Raw genomic sequence first — 16,825 nt, 5'->3', positions numbered from 1 at the left:
AAACTGATGTCTGTAGTAAAAAAAAAAAAAAATTACAACACAAATAATGATGAAACAATAAAGCTTCACTTCTCCCCTCAGTAAATTCCTTTAGTCCATGCATGCAGACAAGTAGCCAAAAGTATGCATTTAAAAGCAAAGCAGTATTATGGCCAAACTCTAGAAAGGACAAAAAAAACCCAAAAAACTTTTGCAGGGGGGGGCCTGAACTGCAAAGGTTATACCGGGTCTAGGGGTAGAAGCAGGCTTCCCCCCAACAGGATCCGTCACTATATCCCCCAACAGGCTCTATCAATACCCCCCTTCACTGTTCCCACCAGCAGGCTCCGTCAATGTTCCCACCAGCAGGCTCCGTCAATACCCCTCTTCACTGTTGCCCCTCAGCAGGCTCCGTCACTGTTGCCCCTCAGCAGGCTCCGTCACTGTTGCCCCTCAGCAGGCTCCGTCACTGTTGCCCCTCAGCAGGCTCCGTCACTGTTGCCCCTCAGCAGGCTCCGTCACTTCCTTCCCCCCCCAGCAGGATCCGTCACTGCCCTCACCCCCAGCAGACTCCGTCACTGATCCCCCTCAGTAGGCTCCATCACTGTGTCCCCCATCAGGCTCCATCATTTCCCCCCCCCCAACAGGCTCCGTCACTGCCCCCCCCTCCCAACAGGCTCCGTCACTGTCCCCCCCCCAACAGGCTCCGTCACTGTCCCCCCCCCAACAGGCTCTGTCACTGTCCCCCCCCCAACAGGCTCCGTCACTGTCCCCCCCCCCCCCAACAGGCTCCGTCACTGTCCCCCCCCCCAACAGGCTCCGTCACTGTCCCCCCCCCCCAACAGGCTCCGTCACTGTCCGTCCCCGCAACAGGCTCCGTCACTGTCCGTCCCCGCAACAGGCTCCGTCACTGTCCCCCCCCCCCCAACAGGCTCCGTCACTGTCCCCCCCCCCCCAACAGGCTCCGTCACTGTCCCCCCCCCCAACAGGCTCCGTCACTGTCCCCCCCCAACAGGCTCCGTCACTGTCCCCCCCCAACAGGCTCCGTCACTGCCCCCCCCCCCCAACAGGCTCAGTCACTGTCCCCCCCAACAGGCTCCGTCACTGTCCCCCCCAACAGGCTCCGTCACTGTCCCCCCCAACAGGCTCCGTCACTGTCCCCCCCAACAGGCTCCGTCACTGTCCCCCCCAACAGGCTCCGTCACTGTCCCCCCCAACAGGCTCCGTCACTGTCCCCCCCAACAGGCTCCGTCACTGTCCCCCTCCCCCAGCAGGTTCCGTAACTGTCCCCCTCCCCCAGCAGGATCCATCACTGCCCCCCCCCCCGACAGGATCCATCACTGCCCTCACAACCAGCAGACTCCATCACTGATCCACCTCAGTAGGCTCCATCACTGTGCCCCCCATCAAGCTCTATCATTTTCCCCCCCCCCACAGGCTCCGTCACTGTCCCCCTCCCCCAGCAGGTCCCGTCACTGTCCCCCCCCCCTTCCCCCGACAGGATCTGTCACTGCCCCCCCCCCCAGCAGGCTCCGTCACTGATCCCCCTCAGTAGGCTCCATCACTGTGCCCACCCCCAGCAGGTTCTGTCACTGTCCCCCCGTCTCCTCCAAGCAGACTCAGTCACTGTCCCCCCTCTCCTCCAGGTGGTCCCTCAGCATAAACCCATACAATGCATGGCTATTAACCTTACAGTGCACATGCAGGAAGCAGGCGTGCGACTGCATTCGGGAGGTTGTCACTTTCACATGCCTACAAGAGCGAGGAGTAAGGTAAGTATTTCTCCTTATCCCTGTACTCCTAGAATAAGCAGTTGTAAAGGGGGGGTGGGAAGAAATGCTAGGCTCATTTTTTGTTCTTGTGCCCAAAGTTAGCCTTTAAAGTTTCTACCTTTGTTTGAGGTTTTTCAGGGTAATCCAAGAACAGCAATACTGCAGATAGGATGAGCAACAAACAAAACATTTTCAAAAGAACGGAGTCTACTGTTGCCCATAGCAGTCAGTATATTTACTTCTGTTCATAAATGACTATGAAAACCAGGTATGTGTACATTTGGCTATAGAAGGGTCATTTATAGAAGTATATAATTCCAGAGAATTTTCACAGTAATACTCAGTTCTTGCTAATTTGGGACTTAAATATTAAGTTCACTTCCTGAATATGTTACACCCGTATTGAGGGTGTAACACGTAACATGTTCAGCAACCTATTTTTATTCAAAAACACACTCTCGCTAAAGCACAAGCAAGGGACTAGTATAGTCTATAGTGGGACTTTAAATGTGCCTCAACAGGAATACACAACACAAAAGTCATAAAAACATTAAATCTTTATTACTATAGTTAAAAACAATAAAAGTACAGTGCCATATCATTCACGTCACGTGATAACCACATTGATACAATTACAGAATTGGGGTAGCAGATTCGACGCGTTTCACAAATCTAGTTGCTTCCCCAGGATCAGCACCAATATTCAGAAATCGATATGGCTATACAAAAACAATAACACATGTTAACGAACACTAACAAAACTAGCAAAACTTTATGTTACACATATTCGGAAATTATTCAAATTTCTGAAAAGTTATGCAGCAAAACCCCCATTTGAAAAGAAAAGAAAAACAACACAACACAGATAGCATTACATTGAAATACCATCCTTGGATCAGACCATACATACGTTTAATTACAGGATGTTCTATTGGTCTGGGATACTCATTGATATGATAAGTTGCCATTTTTTTATGATATTTGTAATTTTTGGCGCTAACTTTTCTATGGGCCTCTTGTGTTTCATTTTGTTTATTATATATAGTACATATCTCCCCTCATACTCTGAGTTTTAAGCCATATCTGTCAAATCTTTTGGCCTTTATTTGGATTCAATATTTTTTAGGTTGTGATAAGTGATGAGGAGATGCACCTGTTTATCTTCTGGGGGGAGGGAAATTCTGCTATGTATAGGTCCTTTTTTGCTGTCCCACTCACCATAGCCCACTCTGGCGTTTCTGAGGGGTGGTGAGATTTGGGCAATTTTGGGATACCCAGAGGGATGGAAGGAATCCAGATGGGGAAAGGTTGGAAGTTTGTCAGTGTAAAAGGGGAAGGATGGTTTGTTGGTTCGGGAGTGTGTTTGGTGGTGTGTGGGGGTTTTTTATTGGTCCCTCTTCTTTTCATAAATGAGGGTTGTGCTGCATAATTTTTAAAATTTGATGCTGTATATGTGTAACAAAGTTTTTCTAGGGGTTTTGTTCGTGTTATTTAACATGTATTATTGTTTTCGTATAGCCAAATCACTTTTTGAATAATAGTGCAGATCCTGAGGAAGCAAATCGATTTGCGAAAAACGTCAATCTGTTATGTCAATTCTGTAATTGCATCGATGTGTTTACATGTGTGGAGTGAATGATACGGCACTGTACTTTAAATGTTTTTAACTATTGCAATAAAGATTTAATGTTTTTATGACTCATGTTGTTTATTTCTGTTGAAGATTTAAAGTCCCAGTATATACTAGTCTCTCACTTTTGCTTTTGTGAGAGAGTGTTTTTGAAAATTGTTTCTAAGGATGGTGTCATAATGGGAAGTTGGGGGACAGATCCATCCACAACTTTTGAATGTTGAACAATCTCTCCCCAGGGCACCCCTCTTCCCGTGAAGCGAGCAGGGTTTCCTCTTCCTCCAGCTGCTGTCACTTTTTGAAACCGGAGTGGCATGAAGTTGCTTGCACAGCTGCATCATTCATTCACTGGAATCTGTGAATGAGAAAACTACAAGTCTTGTCTGCCACTGTGGCAGATGGACTTGCAGTTTGAATGGGCCATGAGTGGGCTAATCAGCACGCTTGTAATCCATTCACACTTCCTCCAGTTTGCAAACTAACAGCCGGTGCAGAGGTACAGACTGAAAGCTGGAGGGAGTGTGAGTGAGCCTGAAATTTAACCCCCAATCTGATGACTGCAGGTGCAATACTTTGCAGGCTCTTGTTTAAAAAAATAATAAATGCAAATCTTTTAACCCCAAAAATGTGCATTTTTTTTTTTGTAAAAGGTGAACTTATCCTATAAATAAGATCTGTCTGTAGTACCCACCGGAATACTGTTTGAAATTTAAACTCCCATATGCCCTGAGAATTTAAATCTAGTTGATCTCTGTTCATATTTTAGGGAACTGTGTGAATCTTGCGGAATATTAGAGAAGGGGAATGAGCTTACTTTTTGGGATCAGTAAACGTGGTTGGTCTTTGTGGTGGTGTTTCCTCTGGCTTCTTCCAGCCAGCCGGGATCTTATTTCTCACATTCTGTCGGGAGAAAAAGGATTTGGGCACAGAGCTGGAGAGCTGGAAGGAGCTCGACTGGGACATCTGCTGGTTCCGAGAACTGTCTGGGGTCTGAAACACGTTGGATCTATTGGCCAAAAGAATAAGGGTGAGAATAATTAACTGCAGCTGAATCTTTATAATGTTGCAGATTCTTTCCAGCACAAAGTAAGAAAGCATCTGATCTTTCTATGTACACCTATACAAGGCCCCCCTTCAAATACAGGCATATAAAAGACTGTATATACCTTTAACTACATTAACCAAATGTGTTTATAGTGAGGTTACCCTCCTCATCAAAGCTGAAATGTCAGACACTTTATACTTGTGCCAAAATAGTGGTCTGGGAAGTCCTGCTCCTTCCAGCTAAGCACTGTCCCCTTTATCCCAAATGTTATGGCTGGTGCAAAACACTACACACCCACAACATACACCCGACTCAAGTTCTGTAAACCTCAGCCCTGCCGCTTGTCTGTACTAATAACAATTCATATATCATCACCCAACTGGGATGATGCTTTTAGTGGGTACCGGTTTTTAGAGCTAACAGTTGGCTCTTTTGTAAAAGCAATCTAAGCGGCTAACTAGCTGTTGGATTGCAATTACAAGCAGCGAGAGGGGACAGTCCCCACGTCACCTTTTGTGGCTTTAACCGGCGGTCCCATTCCTCCCGGATACCCATCAGCTGCTGCTTTCACCAGCTGACCACAAAGACCGTAACCTCTCCCTTTGGCTCTATGACATAGAGAACCAGAAGTGATGGCGTTACATCAGTTCTGGTGTACCCGCATATAAACGGTGCCATTTTTACAAACAAAAAGCGTCTGATCACTCCGATCTTGATGTGATCAAATGCTTTTAAGGGCAGAGCAGATCTCTCCACAAAGAGTACCTGTCACATGCCTATTGCTGTCACCTGTTTACATTCCTAGTGACAGCAAAAAAAGTAAACCAAAAAAAAATTTAAATTTAAAGCAAGTGTAAAAAAAAAAAAAAATAATACTAACATTTTTTTTAAAGTGCCCCCATCCCCCCATGCTCATACACAAAGGAAAATGCAAATGCTGGTCCCATACTCACGCAAGCAAAGCTAAAGTGGTAACCTGTAAAGGATTTTAAAGTGTCACCTATGGATAGTAATTTTCGTCACTTGTTGCCATTGCATGGGCATGTGCAATTTTATAGCATGACATGTTTGGTATCTATTTACTCGGCGTAGCGTCGTGTTTTATATTTAAAAAAAAGTGCATTTTTTTTTTAAATTGTGTTTGAAAAACCACTGCACAAATACCATGTGACATAACAAATCGCAACACCCACAAATTTAAGTCTCTAGGGCCTCTGCTTTAAAAAAAAAATATAATGTTTGGAGTTGTATAAAATTTTCTAGCAAAAAATACTGATTGTTACATGTAAACAAAAGTGGAAAAAAAGGCCTGTTCTTCAACTGGTTAAACCACCATTCCTTTAGTTAAAGTGGAACTAAACGCCCAAAAAAACTCCCTTCCACTGATTCAGTGGTTACATCCCTCGCCAGCCCTGTCAACTTCTCCTTGGGTGCTGGGTTTTTGGCATGCGCATGGGAATTAGCCATTCCGCCACAGTCAGGAAGGCACACTGAGCTGGACATGAGCAGCTCAGTACACACTTGGTAGGAAACTGTAGAAAATTGTTCTTCCAGTTCTGAACATAGAGATGTAAAGCTGGCTGTACATGGAGCAAATTTTGGCTTGTTCAATATGCAGCATTCGAAATTCACTCAGTGGGTGGCACCACCAGCCACTTCCTGCCTCGAATGATAAAACTGAAGAAACAGGACAGAAAACTGTTGGATGAACTGCGACCGCATCCAATAATATGCAGACAATAGTCAGATGTTTTGACAGCTGGCAAGTGTTGGCTGGTAAAATGAAACAACCTCAGTGGGAGATTCATCCATCTGCGCTGTGTAGCATGGATGGAAGAATATGTTCTGCTGGACAAAGAAATATAAACTCTGAGACAGCCCTTTATTAATTGGTACAGGAATGATTTTTTAATGTTTTGAATTATGTTTTGTCTACAGCAATAAATAATAAAGCAATTTTCAGTAAGTCTGTGGCAACCCTTTGGGCCAGGTCACACTTGCGATCTTCGGGACAATTCTTCAGCAAAGGGATCACTATACAAAGCAAAGTAATAATTCCCTGAGTCTACTAAGTTGATCCGGCACTGGCTGGATGAGTGAAGCGTCACAACCTTGCAAGTGAGAGAGATTCCACAGCATTTCGATGAACGCAGAAGCAACATCTAGCTAATCCAGTCAGCGAAGGAGTGACACATTGGGAAAGGTTAAGAATTTTTCTAGGTCCTTTCTAGTAATTCTGATACTGACGAATCTGCAAGTGGACCTTAAGTGAACCTGAACGCAAAAAGTAAAGATTTGCTATGTTCTAGAGATCATCTAGAAATGTCAGTTTTTCCCTGAAAAATGTACCTTTGTATGTGTGCAGAATAGCACACATCTAGTTCTTAAAGCCTCATAGCTACATATCTGCAGCGTGAGATCATCCAAGGTGCTGTTCTTCCAACTACTATTATCATGAGATTTGGTGATGGTACTGTTCTTGTAAGAAATAAAAAAAAAAAAAAAACTATACCGGTGGAACTTCAATTCAAGTTCAATATAATGATCTGTGCTTTATCTACCTCTCCTGCTGCTTCTTAATCATTACACTGCCAGTCAGCAGATCAACAGGGGGCAGCTCTGGGATGAGGAAGCAAAGCCCTGTTCATTTATCAGGGTGGCTATCTCCAGAAAGAGACACAGAGTGGAACAAGACATAGTATGCCAGTAATGTGGAAAAGGATTAGCTACAGGGGACAACATGTAATACCGCTGACTAGTCCTTTGTCGTCTTCCTGCCTTTTTTTGGACAAAGAATGCACAGTGGCAGCCCAATTCAGTAGTCAATTTCCAAAAAAAGGTGACAAATCCTTGCTGTACTATAAATGCCCACCACACACACAGTTCAAGGCCAGTCCTGTTCCACTGTCTATGTAAAGTGGCTTAACCACTTGCCCTCCTGAGGATTTACCCCCCTTCCTGACCAGGTCATTTTTTGCATTACGGTGCTGCGTTATTTTAACTGACAATTGCCCGGTCATGCAACGCTGTACATAAATTACATTTATGTCTTTTTTTCCCCTACGAATTGAGCTTTCTTTCAGTGGTATTTGATCGACTGTGCATTTTTATTTTTTGCGCTATAAACAAAAAAAGACCGACCATTTTGAAAAAAAAAATATTTGACTTTTTGCTATTAAACATGTCCAGTAAAAAGATTTTAAAAATCAAATTTCGTCATCAATTTAGGCCATAATGTATTCTGCTGCATATCTTTGCTAAAAAAAAAAAAAAATCCCAATACATGTAAATTAATTTATTTACGTGAAAGTTATAGCGTTTACAAATGGCAGTATAGATACTGGAATTCATTTATTTTTTAAATTTTTAGTAGTAATGGTGGTGATCGTCGAATTAGAGCAGGACTGCGGCGGGCAATCTGACACTGGGGGGAACTGACTTGATGTCATTGACATCCCCAGTGACACCAATACAGTGATTAGTGCTAAAAAAAAAAAAGCACTGACACTGTACTAAGGGCACTGGGCAGGAAGGGGTTAACATGAGGGGGCGATCAAAGGGTTGTGTGCTGTTTTACTTGTGTCTGTGTGCTTTACACTGTAATCACACTGCTTTGCATGGCTATGCACAGCCATGTAAAGCAGTGTGCACAAGCTGACAGGGAGGAGAACTGTATTATTGACATACAGTTCTCCTCCCGTCGGAGATGCTCGGAAATCACCGGGCACCGGCGAGCCAATAATTGACAGCAGCGAATGGTGGCGTGCCCCCTACCCGGAAATGCAAAATCACTCACACACACATATATATATACATATATATATATATATATATATATATATATATATATACACACACACACACACACATATATATATATATATATATATATATATATATATCTCCCCATTCTCACAGGCTTGGCTGAATGAAAGCAGTGGGAGTCATTGGCCAGTGAGCAGAGCGGGGGCGGGGCTAAAATGGACTGTGTATCTGAGTAGACACAAACAGCCCGGCTCAGAATTAAGCGCGCCCAAGTGCCCCCATGAAAAGCAGCTTTCTATGGGGGCACTCAGGAGGGGGGAGAAGCCAGGAGCGCCTCATGAAAGTAAAAAACCTTCTGTGTGCAGCAGTGCCCCCAGTCCCCACTAAAACCTACCTGAGCCCCTTCGCAATCCAGCGCTACGCACGAGAGCCTCAGCTCTCTGGGGACTCTCCCTCTTCATTGCCTGAGACATTGGCTGTCAATCATAGCCAGTGAGTCAATGAGGAGAGAGGGGGCCAGCAACGCTCTGTCTGAATGGAAACGCATAGCAAAGGCTTGGAAGCAAACCTGTTTGGGTGCCCCCATAGTAAGTGGTTTGTTCTGGGGGCAATCGACAAGAGGGAGAAGCCAGAAATCACGGCAGGCGCAATATATATATATATATATATATATTTTTTAAATGCCTTTAATATCACTTTAAACTGGAAGAAGCAGTTCAGCACAAGCCACATATAATCACATCTAAACTCCCTGTGATCAATTAACAGTTGTGTGTGTGCTAGACTGATCACATATTAATATGAAAGCTTTCAATTATGATTAGCTGAATAAATTCTATAATACAGAGAATAAAATGTGGCTGTGATTGCAGGTATGATTTGCACGGAGGTGTTAACATAATATCATACTAAATTTGCTCATTACCTTGACTGGTTTAGAGGTTCTCCTGCTCCATTCCCTGCAGGGTACATTTTGGGCCTGTAGCCTTTGCCGGAGGACATCTGCTCTTTCCTCTTTTCTCGGGAGCTGTCATGCATGCCGGGATAGGTAGAACACGCCATGGGTTTTGGCAGTTTCTCTCGGCGAGGCTGCCGGTTTAGATTAGAGTGGGGGAAGTTAGGGAGGGAGGTGTCAATACCACTGTCATTGGAAGTGCCTTTAGATAGGGGCTCCAGGTCTACATCAGGCTGCTCCTGAGGGTCAAACCAACGCTCATCGCTCTGGTTACTGGAGGCAGTGCTTGATAAGGTGTTACTGCTGGAGTGACTGGAGTACTGGGTCTCCCCCTGTGTAGTGGACAGAACAAAGGAAGCAGTGAGTCTCCAATATTACTAGACATTGTGTAGCAACATATGTACAATCAGCATCCTTCACTCACCCTAGAGTGCCGATGTGGAGAACTCTTGCCCACCAGTTCCTGTCTGTTTGGTCGCTTGTTCACACTGGATGCCACTCGGGTCTGTGATGGGATGTGCCAAAGAGGCTCTGAAAAGACAAATGCTGTCGTCATGCACACGTAGCAGCCATCAGAGACTGTGAATAATTAGAGACTGAGTGTTAATTAAGGAGGTTGGTGATGGGGGGGGCTGGGAACTGTGATATTGCATCTTAAATTATACTGAAGATCTACTGAGCTTACAGTTCTTACAGCTACCTTACATGTACGAAGGTTACACTGCAAGTCTTAGCAGGGCAACGTCATTCTGTGGATGCTTCTCAGAAAAGTTAAAATAATGGTTGAAAACTAAATAAATCCTTTACAATCTCAAAGCTGTTCCAACTCAACTTTTAGTTTAAATTAGCTAAATTCAAGGTACATCAAAATAAAAAGGTGTGCAAAATGTTAGCTTATATTTTCTTAAAAATGCCACATCCTGAGCAGAAAAGTCTGTCCCCTGCCAGCATGCGGCAAAGAAAGACACTTGCAGTGGTCACTCTGCTTCCACACCCCCTTCTCAGTCAGAGCTAGGGCTTTCATCAGCAGAGAGCATGAGATTTGCTGACTGCAGAGTTACATGCAAACACATACTTTTCTAGGGTGTTAGGTAACAGTCTTTCAATCCGTTACCTTCGATCACTGACAATGTGAGTGCTAAGTGTGTAGTTAATGATTTCAGTAGAACATAGGTGATCCTGTGCTTACTTCAAAGAGTTCAAATTGGCTACAAGTCCTTTAGCTACCCAGCAGCCTAAGCTGAGCATGCGTGGATCGAAATTCAGCTGATTCAGCAGGAACCAATCATATTTCGATCCATGTATGGCTGTTCCTGTTCATGGACCAGCTTATTGAAAAATGTCGCATCGATCAGCGCATGCAGCACTGATTATTGTTTTCTGACGGAAGGGGAGTCCCACTGTCAGAATACAATGACACAATGGGGAAGATTCCTGCTTCCACTTCGAGTGTGTGGATGAAGGAATCGGTTCAGTTTGTACGAAAAGTACAGATGGCTTGCTGATTAAAAAAATAACTGAACCATGCATGGCCAGCTTTAGAGCCTCAAAACCCTCATTTAAAACTACAAAAACATCCAATGCAGCTTTAAAGTGTTTCTAAAGATTGATTCTTTTTTTTTTTTATAAATAACAAACATGTTATACTTACCTGTTCTGTACAATGCTTTTGAACAGCCCCTATCCTATTTCTTTGGGCCCCGCCAGTGGTCTTGGCTCTTGCTGAGTGTCCCCAAAAACAAGCCTCTTGCTATAAGGGCGCTCGAGCAGGCTTGCTCCTGGGCCCCGCCCTGTGAATGGACATGGTTCATTCACACTCAAAGTGTGGCTCGGCCCCACCCCCTGCTCTCTCCTCATGGGCTCACTAGCTGTGATTGAAAGCAGTGGGAGCCAATGGCTCCTGCTGCTGTGTGAGCCAATGAAGAGAGAGAGACCCGGCTCTCATGCACATCGCTCGATCAGGAAGAGGCTCAGGTAAGTATAGGGGGGAGGGGGGGGGGCTGAGGAGGGAGCTGCACCCAAAAGCTTTAAAGCTTTTTTACCTTCATGCATAGAATGCATGAAAGTAAAAAAACCTTCTACCATTAGACCCACTTTAGGTTGGGGCTTGCATAGTTATAGTAGTTTACTAACAGTCCCACAAAAAAAATGTGATACAGGTTGTCACTGACCAAGGATGAGGGGTAGAAAGAAGGGTTACAAAGCTCAAAGTTTAAAGCAGAACTTCACCCAAAAAGGAAGTTACGCTTGCTTGCATCCCCCCCCCCCCTCCACTGCCACATCTGGCACTTTTTTGGGGGGAGCGGGTACCTGGATTTGACAGGTACCCACTCCCATTTCCAAGTCAGATAACTGCCACAATCTGTGAGGAAGTTTGCCCCCCCCCCTCCCCCCTCGGCAGCCTTCTGGGACACACGGGTCCCAGGAGACTGCAGGTCCATTCACAAAGTGCATGTGCAGTACTAAACCGGCTGTGAAGTTTCCCTTACCGAAGATGCCGGTGCCTGCACCCAAAGCCAATTAAAGAATCCGCTTAGGTGAGGACATTGCTGGATCCCTGGACAGGTAAGTGTCCTTATATTAAAAGCCAGCAGCTACAGTATTTGTAGCTGCTAACTTTGAATTTTTTGGGGGAGACCGGAGCTCCACTTTAACGCCTTTAAGACAAGATGGTCAATGAAGCCTAGATCACACATGCAATGAAAGGCTCCAGCATGCACTGCCTTCGGCCTTCTTGTCTGTAACTCCGTACAGGCTGTTAAAATACGGGTGTAACATGTTCAAAAGGTGAACTTATCTTTTAACAGGGACCGCAACAATTTTTTAAAAGGGAAATTTTTTAAGCTGAGAACAACTGAATTATCACATTCATGCAACTACTGTCAAAGGACAGCCAAGTATAGGTTATCCAGACTGCTGGTTCATTAATGATCTAAGAAAATAATGATTTTTGTTTGTTCAGCTCAGACATCCAGTATTTTATTCGACTGTAACCACCTCATATGCATAGTGGGCTATCCTGTTACTAAACAGCACAAACAGGGTGGAAAACATTTTTTTTTTTAAATCCACTTAAAAGAATGGCTTCTCACCTGATTTTTTTCCCCCTCACTACCACATTTCCCAACATGTACACCACTGACTGACATAATTTGTGCTTCCCTTTGTAGAACACCATAGGGCAAAATTTTACATTATGCTGCATGTGTTTGCATAAGGGAGGTGGATGGAGGAACCTTCCTACCGGGACACTGTATTCTGACAGTAGGAACTACTGTTGTCAAAATACACCGATCAGTGGCTGCAGCTGCTCATCAAGAAAAGCTTTCCAACTTGTCCGTTTGACAGAGGTCAGTCAAAAGACCAACTTCTTATGAAGGACAACCACATGCTGATCAAAATTCGGCCGGTCCATGCTGGACTGGCCACATTTTGATCAGTGTATGGCCAGCTTCATTGCGTTAACAAACGTTCACACGGCCTAGCTGTAGTCTTATGAAAAGAAAATCAAGTATTGAACAGCTACTGCCATTCCCTTAATTACCACTAGATGGCACTGCTAATGCAGAATTGGGCCATGTGTCGGTAAATATAAAATGCATTTGCAAATTAAACACTTTTTACAATTTTATTTTGCAAAAGAACATGTAAGAAATCCCTAGTAAGAGCTATCCTAAATACATTCTACACGGCAAATCTAGAGTGATATCACACAGATTTACTGGTAATATCACATCACAGTACTAGGGTCGTTGGTTCAAATCCCAACCACGGCACCACCTACCTGGAGTTTGCATGTTCTCCCTGTGCCTGCGTGGGTTTCCTCCGGGTACTCCAGTTTCCTCCCACACTCCAAAGACATGCTGGTAGGTGAACTGGATCCTGTCTAAATCGGCTCTAGTATGTGTATGTATGAATGTGAGTTAGGGACCTTAGATTGTACACTCCTTGAGGGTTAGGGACTGATCTGAATGTACAATATATAAATGTAAAGCACTGCGTAAATTGACGGCGCTATATAAGTACCTGAAATAAATATAGATATTTTGGTCCTAGACAAGCAAACATTCAATAAACAGTAAAAGGAAATGCGCAGTAACGCAAAGTAACCTACTACATCCAGACCAATGGCGGAAGGATTCAGATTGGTTGCTGACCGTTATACTTTTTGTTTTGTGTACTGAATAAGACTGGATTATGGTGTGAATATAATGTGTTAGATCCCCTGTACACAAATCCACCAAGATCTCATAAAAAGTATTTCTGTGCACCAGACGTGTGTAGACAGCCATCGATCGATGGTAAAGTCGGGTATGATTTGCCTGTGGCTGAGTCTTACCAGGTTTATGTCGGTCAGGGTTCATCTCTTGGCTGGACATGCCATCTTGGATGCTGTAAGGTTCTGGCTGTAGTATAGAACGCTGTGGTGTGCTAAACCTGCAACATACACAATATATACTTACTCATCTCGTCTTTATAATCACGGATTACAACACGCCAATAAGTGTTGTGAAAAATTCTGTGCGAATGGATATACAGACAAGACTGCAGACATCCAGACTGTGCTGTGTAACCTATCATTAACATCTTTGTGTATTAATGTTACTTCTACATCACGATTCCCATGTCACCACGGAAAGTCTGCAGTGACATGGGATTAAGTGAATCAGAAGTGAATCACAGCACTCTGGGCTTCAGCAACCTTTTGATTAAAACAGCAGCAGGGGGAATCCTATGAAAGTTTTTGAAACCCCGCTGCCTCTGGGCTCATTCTCTCAGAGCGGTTTGCTGCGGGTCCTGTGCAGGTTTGTGTTCTCCTGGTACGGAGATCACAGATGTTGCTTGCATCCCTGTGCCAGCGCCCCATTAATTTCTATTGGAAGAGGCTGCTGCATGGACACAGCTGCTGTGTTCTAATATGACATGCGGGTGAGTACGGGTCCCTGAGCACACCCTCATTCAGGGATCTGCACTCACCTGCATGTCATATTAGGACACAGCAGCTGGGTCCACGCAGCCACGTGTCTCAATAGAAATGACTGGGACTTTTACATAATTATGTTGATCCAGCTTGGACCAGTGTGAGTATGTGCATGCCATACTTGTGGGATCCCCGTGAAAGCTGGAAATCACTGTTTTAGGCACACTACTACAGTGATTGCTACAATCTTGGTCAATGGGCGTGAAGACATCAGGAACAGTCCATCACACAACACCGCTGAATCGCGGGGAAGGAGTCGGTCTTGCGCTGGGAGGATCAGGGTATTAGGTGAGAATATCTGAGCTCTTCAAACACCTAGACCAGTGGTCGGCAAGCCGCGGCTCGCGAGCCACATGCGGCTCTTTCCACACTTTAACGCGGCTCTTCTGTGTGCCGGGCGCCCGCTCCCCTCCCTCCTCTCGGGCGGCCGCCCCAAAAGTCAGGACTCTGCAGCTAGCCCAGCAATGGGCAAACTACGGCCCGGCGGACCTTTTAATCCGGCCCGCAGAGCGTGGCAAACATTGGCTGTCAGGATGTAGGCGGGGCAGCGTGACGAACTCCTCTCCTCTCACAGTCCGTCCTGAAGACCGGAACGGCGCGGGAACACGCCGAGAGGAACGCGCGGAGCAAAGGTAAGTGAATTGACACAATATGGGGAATGAATTACTATGGGGGGGATGAATTACTATAGGGGGGATGAATTACTATAGGGGGGATGAATTACTATAGGGGGGATGAATTACTACATGGGGGATGAATTACTACAGGGGGGATGAATTACTACAGGGGGGATGAATTACTATATGGGGGATGAATTACTACATGGGGGATGAATTACTACAGGGGGGATGAATTACTATATGGGGGATGAATTACTATATGGGGGATGAATTACTATATGGGGGATGAATTACTATATGGGGGATGAATTACTATGGGGGATGAATTACTATATGGGGGATGAATTACTATATGGGGGATGAATTACTATATGGGGGATGAATTACTATATGGGGGATGAATTACTATATGGGGGATGAATTACTATGGGGGATGAATTACTATATGGGGGATGAATTACTATATGGGGGATGAATTACTATATGGGGGATGAATTACTATATGGGGGATGAATTACTATATGGGGGATGGATTACTATATGGGGGATGGATTACTATATGGGGGATGAATTACTATATGGGGGATGGATTACTATATGGGGGATGTATTTTCAGTTTTAAAAATGTGGCTCTCAAAATAAATTTCAATCGTGGTTTTGGCGAGATTTGGCTCAGTTGAAAAAAAAGGTTGCCCACAACTGACCTAGACCAAAATGAGCAATTAACCCATGCAGTGTGAGCACAGTCCCACTGGAAGGTAAAAAAAATTAAAATCGACCAGAGTTCTGCTTTAAAGGATCTGCTGCTGACAGCTTGGTACCAGATACCACAGTATCTTCTGGGTCCTGTGCCAAGTGACTTCTGCTGCTTACAGGAGCTCGCCTGCTTGGCATGGGTGCATGGGTTAGCTACTCATTTTGTCTAGGGGTGAACACACCGCCTATACTCGCCTGATCTGGAAAACAGTGCTTCCCTACGTCCAGTGGTGTAGCAATCACTGCAGTAGGCACACTACTACAGTGATTGCTACAATCTTCTGGGTTCTATTTCAAGTGACTTCTGCTGCTTAAAGCAGGTTGCCCGCTTGGCATGGGTGCCATTCAGAGCCTACTTAGCATTTTCTCAGTAAAGATGCTGACAAAACATGGAGAGGCAGGGCGGTGACATCAAAAAATCTCCACCTCGTCCAATCAGAGAACAATTTACATTTACTAAAAAAATGCATCCCAATAGATTGAGCATCTCCAGGATGTATTAGAAAAACAAGTGGAGGCTCCACATAACTCACAGGGATTAAAGCCTAACTCCGGGCAAAATGTTTTTTTATTTCCCCATCCAGTAGGGCCGTTGCTGCACTGCATGGGTTAGCTGCTCATTTTGTCTAGGGGTGAACACACCGCTTATACTCACCCGATCTGGAAAATGGTGCTTCCCTACGTCCAGTGGTGGACTGTGCCTGATGTTTTCAAGTCCAGAGCCGGTCAATGGGCGTGATGACGTCAGGAACAGTCCATCACACAAGACCGCTGAATTGCGGGGAAGGAGTCGGTCTTGCACTGGGAGGATAGGGGGATTAGGTGAGTATATCTGAGGTCTCCAAACACCTAGACCAAAATGAGCCTAACTCCGGGCAAAATGTTTTTTTTATTTCCCCATCCAGTAGGGCCGTTGCCGCACTACATGAGTTAGCTGCTCATTTTGTCTAGGGGTGAACACACCGCCTATACTCACCCGATCTGGAAAACGGTGCTCCCCTATGTCCAGTGGTGGACTAGTCCTGATGTTTTCAAGTCCAGAGCCGGTCAATGGGCGTGATGACGTCAGGAAAAGTCCATCAACACAAGACCGCCGAATTGCGGGGAAGGAGTCGGTGTTGCGCTGGGAGGATCGGGGGATTAGGTGATCCCCCGATCCTCCCAGCGCAAGACCGACTCCTTCCCTGCGATTCAGCGGTCTTGTGTGATGGACTGTTCCTGATGTCATCATGCCCATTGAACGGCTATCTGAGCTCTCCAAACACCTAGACCAAAATGAGCAATTAACCCATGCAGTGCGGGCACAGCCCCACTGAAAGGTA

The 16,825-nt window shown here is 45.1% G+C and overlaps 1 protein-coding gene across 3 annotated transcripts in view; it reads right to left on the bottom strand.

Moving 5' to 3' along the window:
* Positions 1 to 16,825, bottom strand: part of SIPA1L3 (signal induced proliferation associated 1 like 3) — a 109,551-nt gene that overhangs the window by 27,869 nt on the left and 64,857 nt on the right. The window contains exons 12-16 of one of the 3 annotated variants that reach the window (XM_089659435.1): positions 13,486 to 13,583; positions 9,571 to 9,677; positions 9,117 to 9,478; positions 4,196 to 4,387; positions 2,291 to 2,470 (exon numbers count right to left, since the gene is read on the bottom strand). In XM_089659435.1, the coding sequence (XP_089515561.1) occupies positions 2,455 to 2,470; positions 4,196 to 4,387; positions 9,117 to 9,478; positions 9,571 to 9,677; positions 13,486 to 13,583 (775 nt within the window). In that variant the 3' untranslated portion in view covers positions 2,291 to 2,454. Of the gene's footprint in view, positions 1 to 2,290; positions 2,471 to 4,195; positions 4,388 to 9,116; positions 9,479 to 9,570; positions 9,678 to 13,485; positions 13,584 to 16,825 lie in introns of those variants that run through there. The other 2 variants (XM_089659433.1, XM_089659434.1) reach the window with 2 other exon arrangements.

The sequence above is a fragment of the Staurois parvus genome, unplaced genomic scaffold, assembly GCF_062004578.1.
Source record: "Staurois parvus isolate SC_StPar_1 unplaced genomic scaffold, SC_StPar_1.0 ptg001157l, whole genome shotgun sequence".
NCBI classification, from domain to species: domain Eukaryota; kingdom Metazoa; phylum Chordata; class Amphibia; order Anura; family Ranidae; genus Staurois; species Staurois parvus.
This window is presented reverse-complemented; position numbering and strand designations above follow the sequence as displayed.